Raw genomic sequence first — 15,983 nt, 5'->3', positions numbered from 1 at the left:
AAAAATATCACCTACCCATGCCCACTGTGAGTTGTGGAAAAATTATGTGACTTTTCTTTGAATAATTCTAAATGAACATAGCCGACGACATAGAGAATGACATAGCACTCATACAAAATGCGTGAGCCCCGGGGTGAATAAAAAAATGCCGACCCCATGTGTGAAAGCTATGTTAACCTTAATGTCATCCTCTATGTTCATCTAGTAAGGCTCCTTTTCTTTTCCTTTCTGTAAGTGCAACACGGCTCCTTCAAAATATTCATAAACAGACAGAAGCACACAAAAAAAGAATATTGATTACTCATGTATGTTTACAGATGATAAATGTCAAAAGAATATATTATTAAAAATGTAAACCGATCCATCCTTGTATAAGAAAAATTTTCTGCAAGATTTTTGGCTGAGAAAATTGAAAAAAATAAATAAAAGACAGGAGTTCAAAACAAACAAAAGCCAAAAAAATTAATTGGATCCAAAAATCTTGAGATCTTCTATGTCAACCTTTTGGCATCACAATAAACCTGCTTCAAATAGATTTCGCCTTCTCAAAGTCTCGTCTACAAGTTTGAAAGTCTTCTTTATGAGTTTCTGATCGAGTGCAGTGGTCCTGTAGATCTTGAACACCCGGTCGACACATTCTGGTGCAGTGCTCTGAAAATATAATTCCTCGAATTTCTTCTTCACAAACCTGAAAAATATGTGATAAAGAGTAAGAAGACTATTATGTTTGGCCACAACTAAAGAACTTTTCAGTCGAAATGATAGCAATACAAGCCATTTACCAGTATCAGCAACTTCAAATCTTCTAGCGTCAATCATGTATACAGTGTGGCAAAGTAAATAAGACATCACTTGACTTATTTTTCATGCACGAATAATAGAAAATTAATCTGACGCCCCCAGGTCCCCATTCATAATTTTTTCACATATCAAGAAGTTGGATATCATTCATTTTGCTTTATATCACAACTTTCAGTAGAGGATCTCAGTGTATATTTAACACAAGTGTCAACAAGAATCAATAGGCCGTGCTAGGTCAAAGGCCACCCTTGGCCAACACGGCCCTAGTCATTTTTTCCCCTTTCGTAAATCCAGACTTGTGTGGGCCAGCACGGCCTAACTGGCCAAGTTTGACACCTCTAGGATTCGCTTCGATAAGAGCCTGTTTAGCATCCTTTGTGCATTTGGAAAGAAGGAAAAAGAAAATGCTTACTCGTATGCATGCTCAATTTCCTGTTTTCCAGTTGAAACTGGCTGGTAATCCTTGTACCACTCACATACATTCAGAGGGACCTGCAGCAAAGAATATTAAATCGCAATTCCATGGAAATTTCCAAAAGATAAAAACTGACCACTCTCTGGACCTACTTGCAGAACCTTCTTCTCGAATAAATCAAATTTGTTTAGAAACAGCATGAATGCAGTTTTCTGCATAAACAAAAAACATCAAAAGTCATTCCCTCCTTAGAACACAAGCTGCATTTCAAATAAATTAGTGTTGACAAAAACACGACTTTAGTGCAAAAAAATTTACTTACAAGTAAGTTTTAACCCATACTATTCTGTCAAACTAGGTAACCCTTTGTTACAAATAAAAGAAAAAAAATTCAAGCATTGTAGGTAAAACCTCGAAGCATGGTTGCTTCAGGACCCATTCAAAGAGCTCCTTAGTCTCTGTCATTCGATTCTTGTTATCATCCTCGAAGAGCGTTCGATCATACCTGAAGCACAATTATGATACCATGAATAAATTACAACAAAATTATCTACTTATCAACTTGGACGTAATATCAGTCGTACTCGCTTATAGCCACACAAAATATCACAGCTGTAACACCCTCAAAAAGATGGATCCACTTTCTTCTCTCATTTCTCTGGCCTCCAACATCGAAGAGTCGATATACTTCACCACTTCTTTTTTTCTGACCAACTGGGCTGCAAACATATAAATGATTTGCGTGACTATTAAGAATTATTAGACAAGATGTCTTTAGTATTGCTAGATGGTGGAGAATAGAGTTAGGAAATAATAATAAATGAGAGAAAAAGGCAGTGATGGGAGCCGAATCCCAATCATCAACATAAATTGCACCTTTAGTTGTTCAGGCGGAAGGCTGCTAACAAACAAATACATCACAAATTGGCCACAGCAGTGAGAAAACACAAAGTTTATTAGATAAAACATTGATAAATAAATCCAGATAATTAACCATGGCAGTCAATGAGCATAACATGTACCCCATTCACTTCTTTGACAAGATGTGAATTGAGACTTGAGATGAATCCGGGGTAAGAATTGGACAGAGAAAAATTTATTTAATTAGCAAAACTGTAAATGAAAAGGATATTTATGTCATTGTCAAGGTCCATTTTAAATTTAAAACTGAATTGAACCTCTAAAAATCTGGTGAGCATACACTATATAAGCCACTTAAGTTAGAAGGTGAATAATGCATGTTGCAGAGAGTATATAGATATGTATATGTGGAATGTCATTCGAGAAAATATTATTAATCTGAACTTGACATCTTCACTAAACACTTCTTAATCTCGATAAAATATCTTTGACTGGGGCAGCTTCGAGGTATTGCCAGTATTTCAGAGTTCAGCCACATAATTTGATTAATTTTATTTATAAAGAATTTTTACCCTATTAACATGTTTAATATGCAAGAGAAAACACTTTCCATGTGAACTACATAGTGTAGGATGCAACCACCTTAAGAAAGTCACAAGTTTTGAAGTGACCCGCACATGTTGAGCATGGTGACAGGTGACTAATGAAAATTTTATAGTGTTGATACATAAAGTATCTGGCTTATACTCTTATTTAATATTTCAGAAACTGGGAATGTTACAAAGTTTAACGAGTTCACATATAAGCAACAAAATTGTTCTTATTGGTCAAATTTGGGGGAAAAAATTACTGACCTAGACACTAAGCCCCTGGTTGACAACCATTCTTTTAAAACTCTTTTTTCTTGTACTCATTTTGAACCACACACAATAAAATATTCTTCACGTAAACCCAAAAATTTTTCCTACTTTTTAACCCAAAAATTTACAATTCAAAACTCATTCTTCCCAAAAGAATAACTGTCAAACACGGGCTAAGGTAAGAGCTACATTCAAAATAAGTAACTTTTTTTCCTTTCAAGTAAGAAAAAAAGGTAATATATCCAAACATGTTTGGAAACAAAAAAATCTTAGCCAAAAATGCTTGTCCATGAGCAACAAACCACTTATCTCCCTCTTATTTCAGAAAATGATTGAATCTGCTGATAAAAACAGGCAATGGCACGGGGAGATGATGAAAACTCTTTTAAAACTTAGAAAAGAACGAAAGAAAGAACTTTACATATGATGAGCCACAGGAAATAAATACAGGAAAATGATAGTCTGTGATGGAAACAAAAAAAGGTCTATTTTTCAGAAGGCAAGGGAATCAGTGGTCACCTGAATTGAATTTCTACAACACCAGTTGTGCGAACCCTAGCATAAAGAACATCTTCCTACATGACAACAAGAGTGATGATTACGATTCACAAAAATTATCACAACATTGAGCATATACACAAAAAAAAAAAAAAAAAAAAAAAAAAAAAAAAAAAAAAAAAAAAAAAAAAGAAAGAAAAGGAAACAGCAATAAGTTTCCAAAAAATGGAATGGTCAACTGCAGTAATTTGGAAGTTGGAAAAAAACCTTTAACTTCTCTGTTGTGGAGCCATTAAGTTCACATTGCATTAATATTATGTTATCGGAAAAAGAAAAATCCATGTAACACTAGCACATTGTTTGACACTGTCACGATTTGGAAGAGAATAATGGAGAGTCAAAGATAAATTTCTTCATCCCCTCTAATTTATATAGAAAAATAACAAGAGTGCATATTTGGTAACTTGATATAAGCATGGAAACACAATAACTTCTAGTTATACTATTTTTCAAACTAACGTTATTTACTTCCTTAACACTTCCTCTCAAGCTGGAGCATATACATCATGTAATCCCAGCTTGGAACAAACATACTTCAATCGATTACCATTCAACGACTTTATAAACATATCAGTAAGTTGGTCTCCTGTCTTCACAGATGGTATACATATATCACCACTCACTATTTTGTCCCGAATAAAGTGACAATCAACTTCAATATATTTGGTCTTCTCATGAAAGATTGGATTTGATGCAATATGTAGAGCAGCCTGATTATCACAAAACATTGGAATAGGAGTGGAAGGTGAGAAATTGATTTCTTAAAGAAAGTGCTGCAACCATGTCAACTCACTAGTAGTATGAGTCATCGCCCTATATTCTGCTTCTGCATTTGACTTTACTACTACAGTTTGTTTCTTACTTTTCTAAGAAACAAGATTACCACCAAGAAAAGTAAAGAAATCAGTAGTGGACTCTCTCTCTAACGGAGATCCTGCCCAATCTGCGTCTGTAAATCCTTCTATTCTGATGTGTCCATTCGGTTTATACAATAATCCAAAACCTGGAGCCTTTTTTTAAATACCGAATAATACGTATCACAGCTTCCCAATTAGGAACCTGAGCAGCATCCAAAAACTGACTAATGATGCTAACTGCATAGGAAATATCTGATCTTGTGATGGTAAGATAATTCAATTTTTCAACTAAAAGACGATATTTTCCTGGTTCACCAAATGATTCTCCATCCTTCAAAAGTTTCACGTTGGGATCCATGGGAGTATCAATTGGATGAGTTCCAAGAAAACATGTCTCATCTAATAGATCAAGTACATATTTCTTTGAGATAAATTAATACCTACTTGTGACCTAGCGACTTCAATACCCAAGAAATATCGGAGCTTACCTAGATCTTTGGTCTGAATTTTTTATTTTTATTTTTTGTAGAAACTGTTTTAATCGGGCAATCCCATCTGTATCATCACCAGTGATTACAATATCTTCAACATAAACTATAAGAATAATATAACTTGTACCAATCTGTAGATGAAATACTGAATGATCTATCTGACATCTCTGAAAACCAAATTCCACAACCACCTCAGAAAACTTCCCAAACCATGCCCTTGGTGATTGTTTTAACCCATATAGAGCCTTTTTCAACTTACAAATATAGTCCTTATACTCCCTCTGAGCAATAAACCCAGGTGGTTGCTCCATATAAACCTCTTAGTGCAAATCAACATAAAGGAATGCATTTTTAATATCCAATTGAAACAAGATCCAACTAAGGTTAGCAACAATAGAAATCAAAACTCGAATAAAAGTGATCTTAGCAACTGAAGAGAATGTTTCGTCAGAATCAATGCCATAAGTTTGAGTGTAACCTCTAGCAACTAGTCGGGCTTTCAATCGATTAACAGTCCCATCAGGATTGAACTTCGGAACAAAAACCCATTTGTTACCAACAGGACATCCTAGCCGGTCGAGGAACGAGCTCCCAAGTCTTATTCTCGTGCAATGCTGCCACTTCTAATTCCATAGCCTTTCACCACTCAGGATCAGACAAAGCCTCTGTCACTATCTTAGGTACAAAAACACTAGAAAGCTAGGTCGTGAAATAAGAAAAAAGAAGGGGACAATGAACCTAAAGTAACATAATAGCTTATAGTATGTTGAGTTACACAAGTACGTTTACCTTCATGGAGAGCAATGGACAAAGACTTAGAATCATAACAATGATGGATGCAGGATCTGTAGACGGCGAGATGACAGATAGGGCCACAAATGTTGGTGGCTTAGGTCGTCGAGTATAAACCTGTAAAAGAGGTGGTTGTTTCTAATGAGATGAGTACAACTCGGATGCTGGAGTCGAGTCTTGTCCTGAAGGAACACCAATAGATAGATATGGTACGAGTGAAATAACAGGGACTCGAGTGGATTCGAAAGACGTACTATGATCCGAGAAATAGGTTGTGGACCCGTCAAAAGTAACATCTGTACTTACAAAATAGCGTTGTAGAGAAGGACTATAACATCGATATCCCTTTTGTGTTTGGGAGTAGCTAAGGAAAATACATTTCATAGAGCGAGAGTCGAGTTTGTCACGGCCTGAACCAAGATGATGGACATAATAAACACACCCAAAAACCTTAAGAGGTAACGAATACTGTGAAGAGGAGAAAAACAGAATGGAGAATGGAGATGCACCGTCCAAAATGGAGGATGGCATGCGATTAATGAGATAGCATGCAGTCAGGACATCGTCACACCAAAATCGTTTAGGGACATGCATATGACACAGGAGAGCACGAGTAACTTCTAACAGATGACGATTTTTGCATTCTGCAATTCCATTTTGTTGTGGAGTGTATGTGCAAGATGTTTGGTGAATAATAACTTTGGAAGAGAGATATGATGTAAAAGAAGCAGACATATACTCTTTGGCATTATCAGACCACAAAATACGGATTTTCTGATTAAATTGAGTTTTAATCAAAGTACGAAAGATTTGAAACATGAAAAGTAACTCAGAGCGATTCTACATTAAAAACAACCCAATCATACGCGAATAGTCATCCACAAAAGTAATGAAATATTGAAATTTATTAGAGGAAATATTTATCGGTCCCCCATACATCATAATGAACTATCTCAAATAAACTAAAAACTCTACTAAAGGTTCTTAAAGGAAAAGATGCACAGTGATATTTGTTAAGCTGACAAGTTTCAGACTCAAGGGAAGACACATTACGAAGACTCACAACTTGATGTTTTAGAGTGGAAAGAGAAGGGTGACCAAGACGAAAATGCCACTGCATAGGTGAAACAGAGGACTGGAGAGCTCGATGATGAGAGACTAGTGAAAGATCTAGGTAATACAAGCCACCAACTTCATGCCCCATACCAATCATCCTCTTCGTCTTGAGATCCTGAAAAACACATAAAGAGGGATAAAACGTTACAGAAGATTGAAGAGTTGTGGTAATTTTACTAATGGACAATAAACTAAAGGGAAACCCAGGAACATGAAGAACAGCCGATAGATCAATATTAGGACTAAGATGGGCATCGCTCGACCTTGCTACATTAGTTCGGGAATCGTTAGCAAGAGTGACACATTTCGGAGAAATAACAGGATGATAATCAAGAAGAGACATAGACGAACCAGTCATGTGTTCAGTTGCTCCAGAATCTATAATTCATGGATTGTGAGAGGACGACAATAGACAATGAGAAGATGCGGTACCTGACTGAGCGAGGGTGGCCATAGAATTAGAAGTGGCATGTTTATGAGCTAAGAACTCAACATACTCATCTCGTGAGACAGATAAGAGATCTGATTTAGACGTTGAACTAGAGTTAGCCACTAGTCCAAATACAGGGTTATGGGCCTCATTAGATGAGACCTGATTGGCAGAGCCAGATGGTTTGCTGTGTACATCCTAACAATAATCAACGGAATGACCTATACGACCACAGTGAGTATATTTTCGAGGGTCACTATTTCCCGAACGACCATTGCCTCTAGTGTCTCATCCACCTCAAGGGCTAAAACCACGTCCACTTCAAATGTTACGTCCACCTCTAAATGAGCCACCCCGAGCAATAAAAGCAAAACGATCTCCGTTGAGTGTACCATCTGATAAGGTAGAGCACTGAATACGAAAGAATGTCTCTGCAAGACTGGGAAGCTCCTTCCCACCTAATATCTGTGCTCGAACTACTTCAAACTCAGGCGGAAGACCAATAAGGAATTTAACAACATCAATGTCTTCACGCTGTTTTTCCATAACTTTCAAATCAAGAGAAAGAGGTTGATGTACATTTCTTTCCTGACACACAACCAAAAACTTATTATAATATTCAATGAGGGGAGCCCTTCTCAAGCCCAACGTATTGCTTACACGTCTCATAAATCCGAGTAACAATTTCAGTTTCAGAATGTATGTATTTGAGATGCTCCCAAATTTGTTTCGCAGTAGTCATATAGAGGGATGAAGACCCTATATGAGGTTCAATGCTACCGATCATAAGACCAATTATAGCGTTATCCTCTTGATCCCACCGATCATTAAGAGTAGAATCACTTTCTGTTGTCTTGGCTGATGGCTCGTCTAAAATCAAGTGATTAAATAAACCATTACCCCGTAAAAAGACTTCGACACACCTAGCCCAATAAGTGTAATTACTTTCATTCAATTTTTCAGGCGCCACGGGTCCAGTTAAATTGAATATATCCATCTTAGATGACATGATGAATAAATTAAAGGCCCAAACCAAATCAACTGGAATAAATTAAAGGCCCAGCCAAATTGACCTACAAAATTAAAACGTAACACTGACCCAATCTACAAATCACTCACTGTCCAATTATTTCAACAGCCCATAAGCAAGCTCGACCAACAAACAAATCAGTTATCGAAAAATCAATCACTCACCGCCTGTGATTCAACTTCGTCGACCGCAGAAATTTCCACACCGCTACTCACAGTCAGCTAAACACACAACTTAACCACCACTCGACAACCACAGACCCGTCGGACAACTTAAAACCCCTCGATTTACCACATAAACCGCCAAACGAACAATCGGCCGTCACCTCTTGCAATCTCAAGCTCCAGCGATGTCATAAGCTTTTCAATTGTCAACCATATACCCAACCAGAACAGGAAAGAAAGAAGCAGCAGATGGAAGATATAGATATATATAGTCAACAAGAAGAAGGGGAAAAAAAATTCAGTAACAGAGGTGAGTACTAAACCCTAGATTATCCAAGCTCTGATACCATGTCACGATTTGGAAGAGAATAATGGAGAGTCAAAGATAAATTTCTTCCTCCCCTCTAATTTATACAGAAAAATAACAAAAGTACATATTTGGTAACTTAACATAAGAATGGAAACACAATAACTTCTAATTATACTATTTTCCAAACTAACGTGATTTACTTCCTTAACAGACACCAAATTTTTTCCCCCTTTTCAAACTGTTGGTCTATGAAGTAACAATTTCTTTTTCCATTTCGTCTGACACAAAAGTGACATGTAATTGTAACATTAAATGGGTTTGATTTCAATTTACCAATTTTGCCCCTTCTCTCCAACACAACACAAAACACGCAAACATCTAGCCAAAAGGGGGGGTATAATCGAAAATCAAATATAACTATCAATAATTAAATACACATGGCATTCAATGGTGGGCCCTACTGACGTGATTGGAAAATGAATTCTTTGGACAAAAATGGCACCCAAACACACCTAAGAAAGTGAAAAAAATGATCAAAACACAAGAGATGAACTTAATATCAAATCAGTGATAAGGATGATCAGGAATGGAATTGCCATCACATGGTGATAAAATGGACTTCTTAAAAAGGAATATGAAGATGTGCCAGTGATCCCTTGCAATAAGAGTCTAGTTTGACCTCTTGTAACTTGGTCCAGACTTGCAATAAGCTAAAAGACACCTCAACTCTAACCAATAAAAACTCCAAATTGATGAAATTGATATACATTGCCTCAGTTTCTATAGTGCATATGCTGAACATAAAGCAAATTAATGGAGATAGATGGAATGCTTTAAAAATTGTCAGTTAAATATTTTATATGTATTCAATAGTCTTTCAAAATTACACAAGCCAATTTCTTTGAAATAAGGGTAAAATCGACTTCTAATTGCTTACACAATAAAATTATATAAACTAGTCAAGCTTTCATTCTCTTTTCAATATGGGATTCATCCCTTACACATAATAAAGAGACCATTGAAAAATTTTATGGATGGGCACTTCGAAAATTTATTTAGCCCCTGTTTGATCCTCATTAAATTAAATTACATTACATTCCATTTTTCTCTCTCCTATTTTCGACCACACAATCTTTCATAAAATAATATTACACGTAAATCGAAAAATTTTCCTTCTTTTTTAACCACTCATTTTTCCAAAAAATACTATTCCCCCATTTTCATTTTCAGGTAATGAGCATCAAACAGGGGCTTAATTCGCCCAAAAACATGTTTTTAGTCACTAACTTGTCATATATTATTTATCATCTTATGCATTAATTAAACATAAGAGCGACTAAGAATTGTCCCACGTAGTTTTGCTAAAACCATAAATATTTCAGCAATTTTTCTGAAACAATATAAGATTAAAAGTAAATGTGTCATGGATTGCTGTGAATATATTGTTTCTTTTCAATTTAGATAAAATGACATGAAAAAGAAGATAAATGATAGCATTCACTCTTTTTTTTTTTTCTTTTACAGAGATTTGGAATGGGGTGTACTAAGTAAAATCTGGTTCTCCAGACTTGAACTTATAGGCTATAAAACCTTTGTCATTTTTAGGGTGTCGTTAGCGTTAGTACGAAAATAATCTGAAAGAATACTGTGGTTCTATTTCTTTATATGTAACACCAGTTTTTAGGAAAAAGTATTATGTATTTATAGTCTTTTTTTTTTTTTTTTTTTTTTTTTTTTTTTTTTTTTTTTTCATACCTTTGTGGGAACATAATTTGTATCAGACAATCTTTGCAAATTTTCCATAAAATATTGGGTGCAGTCAGGAACTTGCAGTTCATTACCACGTGAATATGTTTCCTGTTAAGTTAGAAGAGATCACAGTAAAACATTTAAAATGCTAATCTATGAACAGGTCCAAATTATTTGAGAAAACAAATTAGAAAAAGATTGATCATATTAAAGAGCTGAAATAAAAACAGAAGTAACCTGTATGGCATTGTCTCTCCAAAGAGCTTCTATCTCTTCTGCCAGCTCTTTGGTGAGACATGGATAATCCAACCTACCACCAATTTCTGCAAGTTTCTCCCCATTTTCCTGATGCAGAAAAACAGAGTTACATAAATTGTTAAATCTAATATGTCCCCTGATTTGCAGTATTTTACTAGTCCTAAATCAACCATCAAATACAAAGATTGAAAATTTGAGACCTTGTTTTCATCAGATATAGTATACTTCAAGGGATCTTCTTCTGTTTGAGCCAACTCCTTCGCTCCATCATGTAGTATCTGTTGGCAACGATTAAATGAAAAATTGAAATTCTGCCCCTTTCAATCTCAATTCTTTACGAATAATGCCATTTGAAAACTACGTGTATCCCTATCAATTGGCAGTCATTTAAATGGTTTTACATATTGCCAAAGGGAAACAACCAACACACCCTTGCAAATATTGCGTACTTTTATTGTCTGATAAACATTGGCATGGATGACAGGGGTGTAGCCCTTTAGCTCTGCCTCATCAAAACCACTCTGAAATAAAAGTTTTATCTGCAAGGCAGTATAGACAAAAAATTACTTGAATCAACTGAATATAAATGCAAATATATATTTAAAAAAAAAACTCATGATCGTTTCAGAAGTAAACACAATATCTTGCCTGCTTGAAAATGGTGGACTTCCCTGAATCTCCAGCACCTTAATAACAAACAAGTACATTCCATGATATGTCAAATAAAAGGCTCAAGAAAGAGAAAGTATAGTGCAAAAAAGGAAAAAATTAAAGATTCTAGACAGATTAAAATAAAGAAGATTAAAAGCAAAAAAGAATTTCATGAAAACAACGACCACGCTAAGCCTCCGTTTGTCTCCGTTTTTAAAGAACTTTTGGGGGAAATGATTTTTGAAATAATGATTTTTTGGTAAATGTGGTGCAAAACATTTTATTGTGTGAATGTGTGATTGAAAATGAGTTTGAGGAAAAAAGAGTTTTGAGCAAAAGGGAGATAAACAGGGGCTAAAAGCATGTTTGGCGTAGATTTTTCTAAAATCATTGTTCTACAAAATCCTTTTCCACCACACATCCTATCCCACAACTTTTTCAGACGTTCTTCAAAAAAATCATTTTTCACTTGAAAAAATTTGTGCCATACAATCTTTAAAACTTAAGAGACTATGCCTTTACTCGGTTGCTTATACAAGTGACATTTTGTTTAGCCTGAAAGATGTACTTAAGAGTTACATATTCAAATCGATGAATCTTTGTAAGGTACAAATTTCAATACGAAGCATTAGATTAGACAAAATTTTCGATAAAACAAGCAAAAAGAACCATAATTGATCACTATTTTGAAATCAATGAACATTAGCAAAATAGATATTAGTACTATACTAAATATTTAGCATAACCAAAAAGATTGCATGTCCACTACCAAGAAGTAGAAGTTTTTGAATATGCTTCTCCGCCTTTGTTTCTTGCTCTATCCGTCTTTCTATTTCTGCAGTCTGAAATTTATTTCACATGCAACAATAAATGCCAAGATGATGTGAAATAAAAGAAAAGCAGGAAAAACTACAAAAATTTATAATATAATTAGATGTTAAGAAAAGCTGGATTATAAAAAGGATTTACCTGTGCGTTTTCTTCAGAATCAGCCTGATTGCAATGTCGCTGTTTACTGCAAAGTGAACCCATTCTTTTAATAACCGTCCACCGCATAAATTCTATGAGTCAAACTGATACAGGGCATTAATTCTCAACTTCCTTCATCTGATTACCTACACAATTTGCAAAGCCATGATTCTTAAGAAGCCTATATTTTTGAGCTAAAATTCTCAAAATCCATTTTTGTCCATTTATGCAAATTGAACACTGTCAATTATGCCCCAAATTAATGTAAAATCTAATCTTATATACACGGTGGATCATGAATAGGTACAGATGCATATTTATTGTCATAATCTACATCTTTAAAAATCCAATGAATATAAAGGTTACACGACTCGGTAAACAAAAGTTTAAAAAGCCTGCAGACTCTCCAAATCACCATATTCAACCAATCAAGTGAAGATAGAGATAGCAAGACTCAATGACCAAATATCTTAGCCGTTACAGATTCTTTCTCCAAAACTTTGCCCCACATTCTTCAATGCCTCACCATGTCACAAGGCCATATCATTAAGCCTATTATCAAAATAATCTATTTCTTATCATCTAAACAGAATCCAAGATATTCATTACAAGACTCGGAAACAAAATTTTTAAACACCTGCAGATTATTATAATCCCTGCATTCTACAAATCTCATGAAGAAATAGATAAAGACACAATGACCAAAATTCTTAGCCGTTACAGAATGACCCTTCTATTTTCTTCCACAAGTTTTTCCCTACAGCCTTCGGCGACCTACCATGTATAAGCTTAACATTTACAACTAATTCTTGAAAAATCAGGCAATCAGGTGGCATTCCCATTTCACAAAATCAAATGTATTTATCAAGCGCTAAATAATTCTATACCTGAGCATATCCAAGATAATTAAAAGGGAGGGGAGGGGAGGGGGGAGGAAGCAAAATTAATTGACCTTAAATCAGCTTAAAAGTTTCCACGATATGATAAGTGTCCATATAACCTTCCCAAACACCAAAAAATAAAAGAAAATACAATTCAATACATCTGCTTTCCATCATTCATATGATTCTAGAAATGTTATTAAGCTTCAAAACTCTCAAATACCGATAAAATTACAATACAATACAACTTCCTTTCGCAATCATTTTTTACCCTAAAGCTTCAAAACCCTAAGCTAAATATAATTAAAAATATATATATATATATCAATTCATCCAACTTCCAAATTTCCTTTTTCTACAATTAAATGTGGATATAAATGCATGCGAGAAAAAAAATGACGAATAATATTATGCGTAAATATAAACATACATGAAGATATAATTACCAGATAGAGAGAGAAACAGCTAAGGATTGAGTGTAGTGTGGATCTACGTTTGGTATAGAGAGAGAGGAGAAAGGGAAAATATATAGCATGTACTTTAACTGTGGTCTAAGCGATGACTTTTTGACTGGCGCAGAAAGTATGCAAAAAATCCAATTTGGTCAAACATTTTGACTGAGCTGATCTCATTTTTTCCTTTTCCCTATTTTTCTTTCATCCTTCAATAATATTCTTCTTTACAATCAATTTAAGTGGATACGAAGGTTGAGAAATTTGATTCGTTCTTCCCATATGGTTTGAGTCGTAAGTGAGCATCAGAGCATGTTATAGTAGAGAATGATGAACTATGTTGTCTTCGATTAGTCAGTGATTTATGAATTATCTCAAAAATATAAGTTGATCCAAAATAAGTGAAAATTTATAAATAACTTCAATAATATAGTAGATTTCAAATAGACGAGGACTTAAAAATTGCCTATGAGATCTTACAAATTTTCGATAGTAATTTATTTGTAATGTGGACTAAACTAACATCCAATAGTTGGGGTGGCTCCCCTTTGCCGATATATCTTTATTTAGCAGATCCCAAAATTCATCTGAGTTACGACGAAGTCAATATATGGGAAAAAAATATTTTTGTCGGAGCTAGGTATTAGTTCGCCATTTATCTTCACAAACGAGGCAATAGGTTTAGGATGACACTCTTTCCAACAAGTGACTAACTCTCCTATGTCAATGTATTAAAGTAGTATCTCGAATCGCAAAGCGAGGAATAAATATCTCGCTTGGAGAGAAATCATCTCGTGAGTAAGGAATAAACATCTCAAGGGGTGAGGAATCAACATCACCTTGTGGTAGGGAATAGCATCTTATAAAACGAGAAATAAACATCTCATGTGACGAGATCTTGCAAAGTGAGGAATAAGCATTTTGCAAGGCAATGAATGAACATCTTGCATGATCGGTGCATAATCAGGAATATCTCATGAAGCGAGAAATAATTGAAATAATCATCTCATGCAGTAAGAGAAGCTAGGAATAAGTGAACATTCATCTCACAAGGTGAGGCATCTCGTGAAGCAATAAATAGATAGGTCAATCATCTTGCAAGGTGAGAAACACGTAATAAGATATTCCCTATCAAGCCTCGAAAAACGAGACTTATATGCTTGTCTTCAATAATAAGAAAATAAAGAGCTAGACTCAAGGTACAAGGACAGATTAATTTATCCTATCCAAGTCAATTGACATGGTCAATACTCAGTCAGCTAACGAGAGACCCAATCTATCATATGCATGTCACGTAATTAATTAACAGAACAGAGCTTATAAACAAAGAAATGCTAATATAATTTTACTTTTGACAATCCCTTTGATGAAATGACTTAATTTGGATATAATTTCGAGAAGCCTGCTATACGTCCAGGGCCACATGGGCCTTGGACAAGGGTTTTCTAATTTCCATCACTATTAGGTTACTATAATTCGTGCTCGTGATAGTCTTGTCAATTAAAATAGGTATAATAATTATTAAGTCAACTTATGCAAGAGATTTTTTTTCATATATATATTATTTGAAGTAATTTAGAAAAATTGCAAATTATCTAACCCAAATTGAAATCGATACCTTATAATCTAATTATTTTTATATCATAAACATTGCTCCATCAAGTAGTGTGATCTTTTTGGAAAATAATTAATGTACTGCATCAATAGAAAACTTCAAATAACAACAATGAATCATCCAAATGTGAGAATGGCAATTTTAGTAACTTCATTAAACCCATGTTTGGTATGGGTTAAAATTAATTTTTTTACAAATTTTGTTAAAAGTTGATAAAATGCATGATTTAAAAAGTTGTTGATCCCACAAAATATGATTAAAATTAATTGCTTTGACTTAGATTAAAATCTAAATTTTAATTCCTATCAAACAAGGCTAAAACTTAAAAGAGTTGATCACAAAATTTGAATTGCAAAACTTAGCCTATGTTGAGTTCCATTTTATTGTGCTATAATTCTTCTTTTGAAGAAATAAACAATTCATAAGTGGATAATACTTTCAAATCCTACGAAATGTATAATTAAAGTTAATGTTTAGCTTTAGAAAGTAGAACGAAAGGAAAAAATAATAATAATAAATTCCAAACAGATACTTATCCCTAGTTTGAGCTCCATTTTTCAATTATACATTTTTCTTCAAATTCATTTTCAACCACATATTATCTTAATAAAATAATATTACACGTAAATCTAAATTTTTTTCTACTTTTTAACAACACATTCTAAAAAAAATCACTATTTTAAAAATTTATTTATACCAATATATATGCAAAGTTACCATTTT

General features: G+C 34.3%; 1 protein-coding gene across 1 annotated transcript; it reads right to left on the bottom strand.

The window, feature by feature from the left end:
* Nucleotides 1–321: 321 nt before the first annotated feature.
* On the bottom strand, nucleotides 322–13,760 carry LOC111379575 (guanine nucleotide-binding protein alpha-1 subunit). The gene is made up of 14 exons (XM_023002977.1): nucleotides 13,640–13,760; nucleotides 12,313–12,458; nucleotides 12,113–12,185; nucleotides 11,341–11,378; nucleotides 11,142–11,231; nucleotides 10,893–10,970; nucleotides 10,672–10,779; nucleotides 10,441–10,542; nucleotides 3,457–3,512; nucleotides 1,801–1,935; nucleotides 1,628–1,721; nucleotides 1,369–1,428; nucleotides 1,214–1,293; nucleotides 322–688 (listed from the first exon to the last, which is right to left on the bottom strand). The coding sequence occupies exons 2-14, from the start codon at nucleotides 12,397–12,399 to the stop codon at nucleotides 511–513; spliced, it is 1,179 nt and encodes a 392-aa protein (XP_022858745.1). The 5' UTR covers nucleotides 12,400–12,458; nucleotides 13,640–13,760; the 3' UTR covers nucleotides 322–510.
* Between the last annotated feature and the right edge of the window lie 2,223 nt (nucleotides 13,761–15,983).

The sequence above is a fragment of the Olea europaea genome, unplaced genomic scaffold (genome assembly GCF_002742605.1).
Source record: "Olea europaea var. sylvestris unplaced genomic scaffold, O_europaea_v1 scaffold2005, whole genome shotgun sequence".
NCBI classification, from domain to species: Eukaryota; Viridiplantae; Streptophyta; class Magnoliopsida; order Lamiales; family Oleaceae; genus Olea; species Olea europaea.
The sequence above is the reverse complement of the archived record's forward strand: the minus strand, read 5'-3'. Positions and strand labels throughout refer to the sequence as shown.

What these genes read in the sequence shown, in the direction of transcription:
- LOC111379575 (XM_023002977.1), bottom strand. Translation starts at nt 12,399, where the DNA reads ATGCGGTGGACGGTTATTAAAAGAATGGGTTCACTTTGCAGTAAACAG. An exon ending in ATGTTTATCAGACAATAAAA is followed by an intron (nt 10,971 to 11,141) that starts GTACGCAATATT and finishes CGTTGCCAACAG; the next exon opens with ATACTACATGATGGAGCGAA. An exon ending in TCGAGAAGAAGGTTCTGCAA is followed by an intron (nt 1,294 to 1,368) that starts GTAGGTCCAGAG and finishes TCTTTGCTGCAG; the next exon opens with GTCCCTCTGAATGTATGTGA.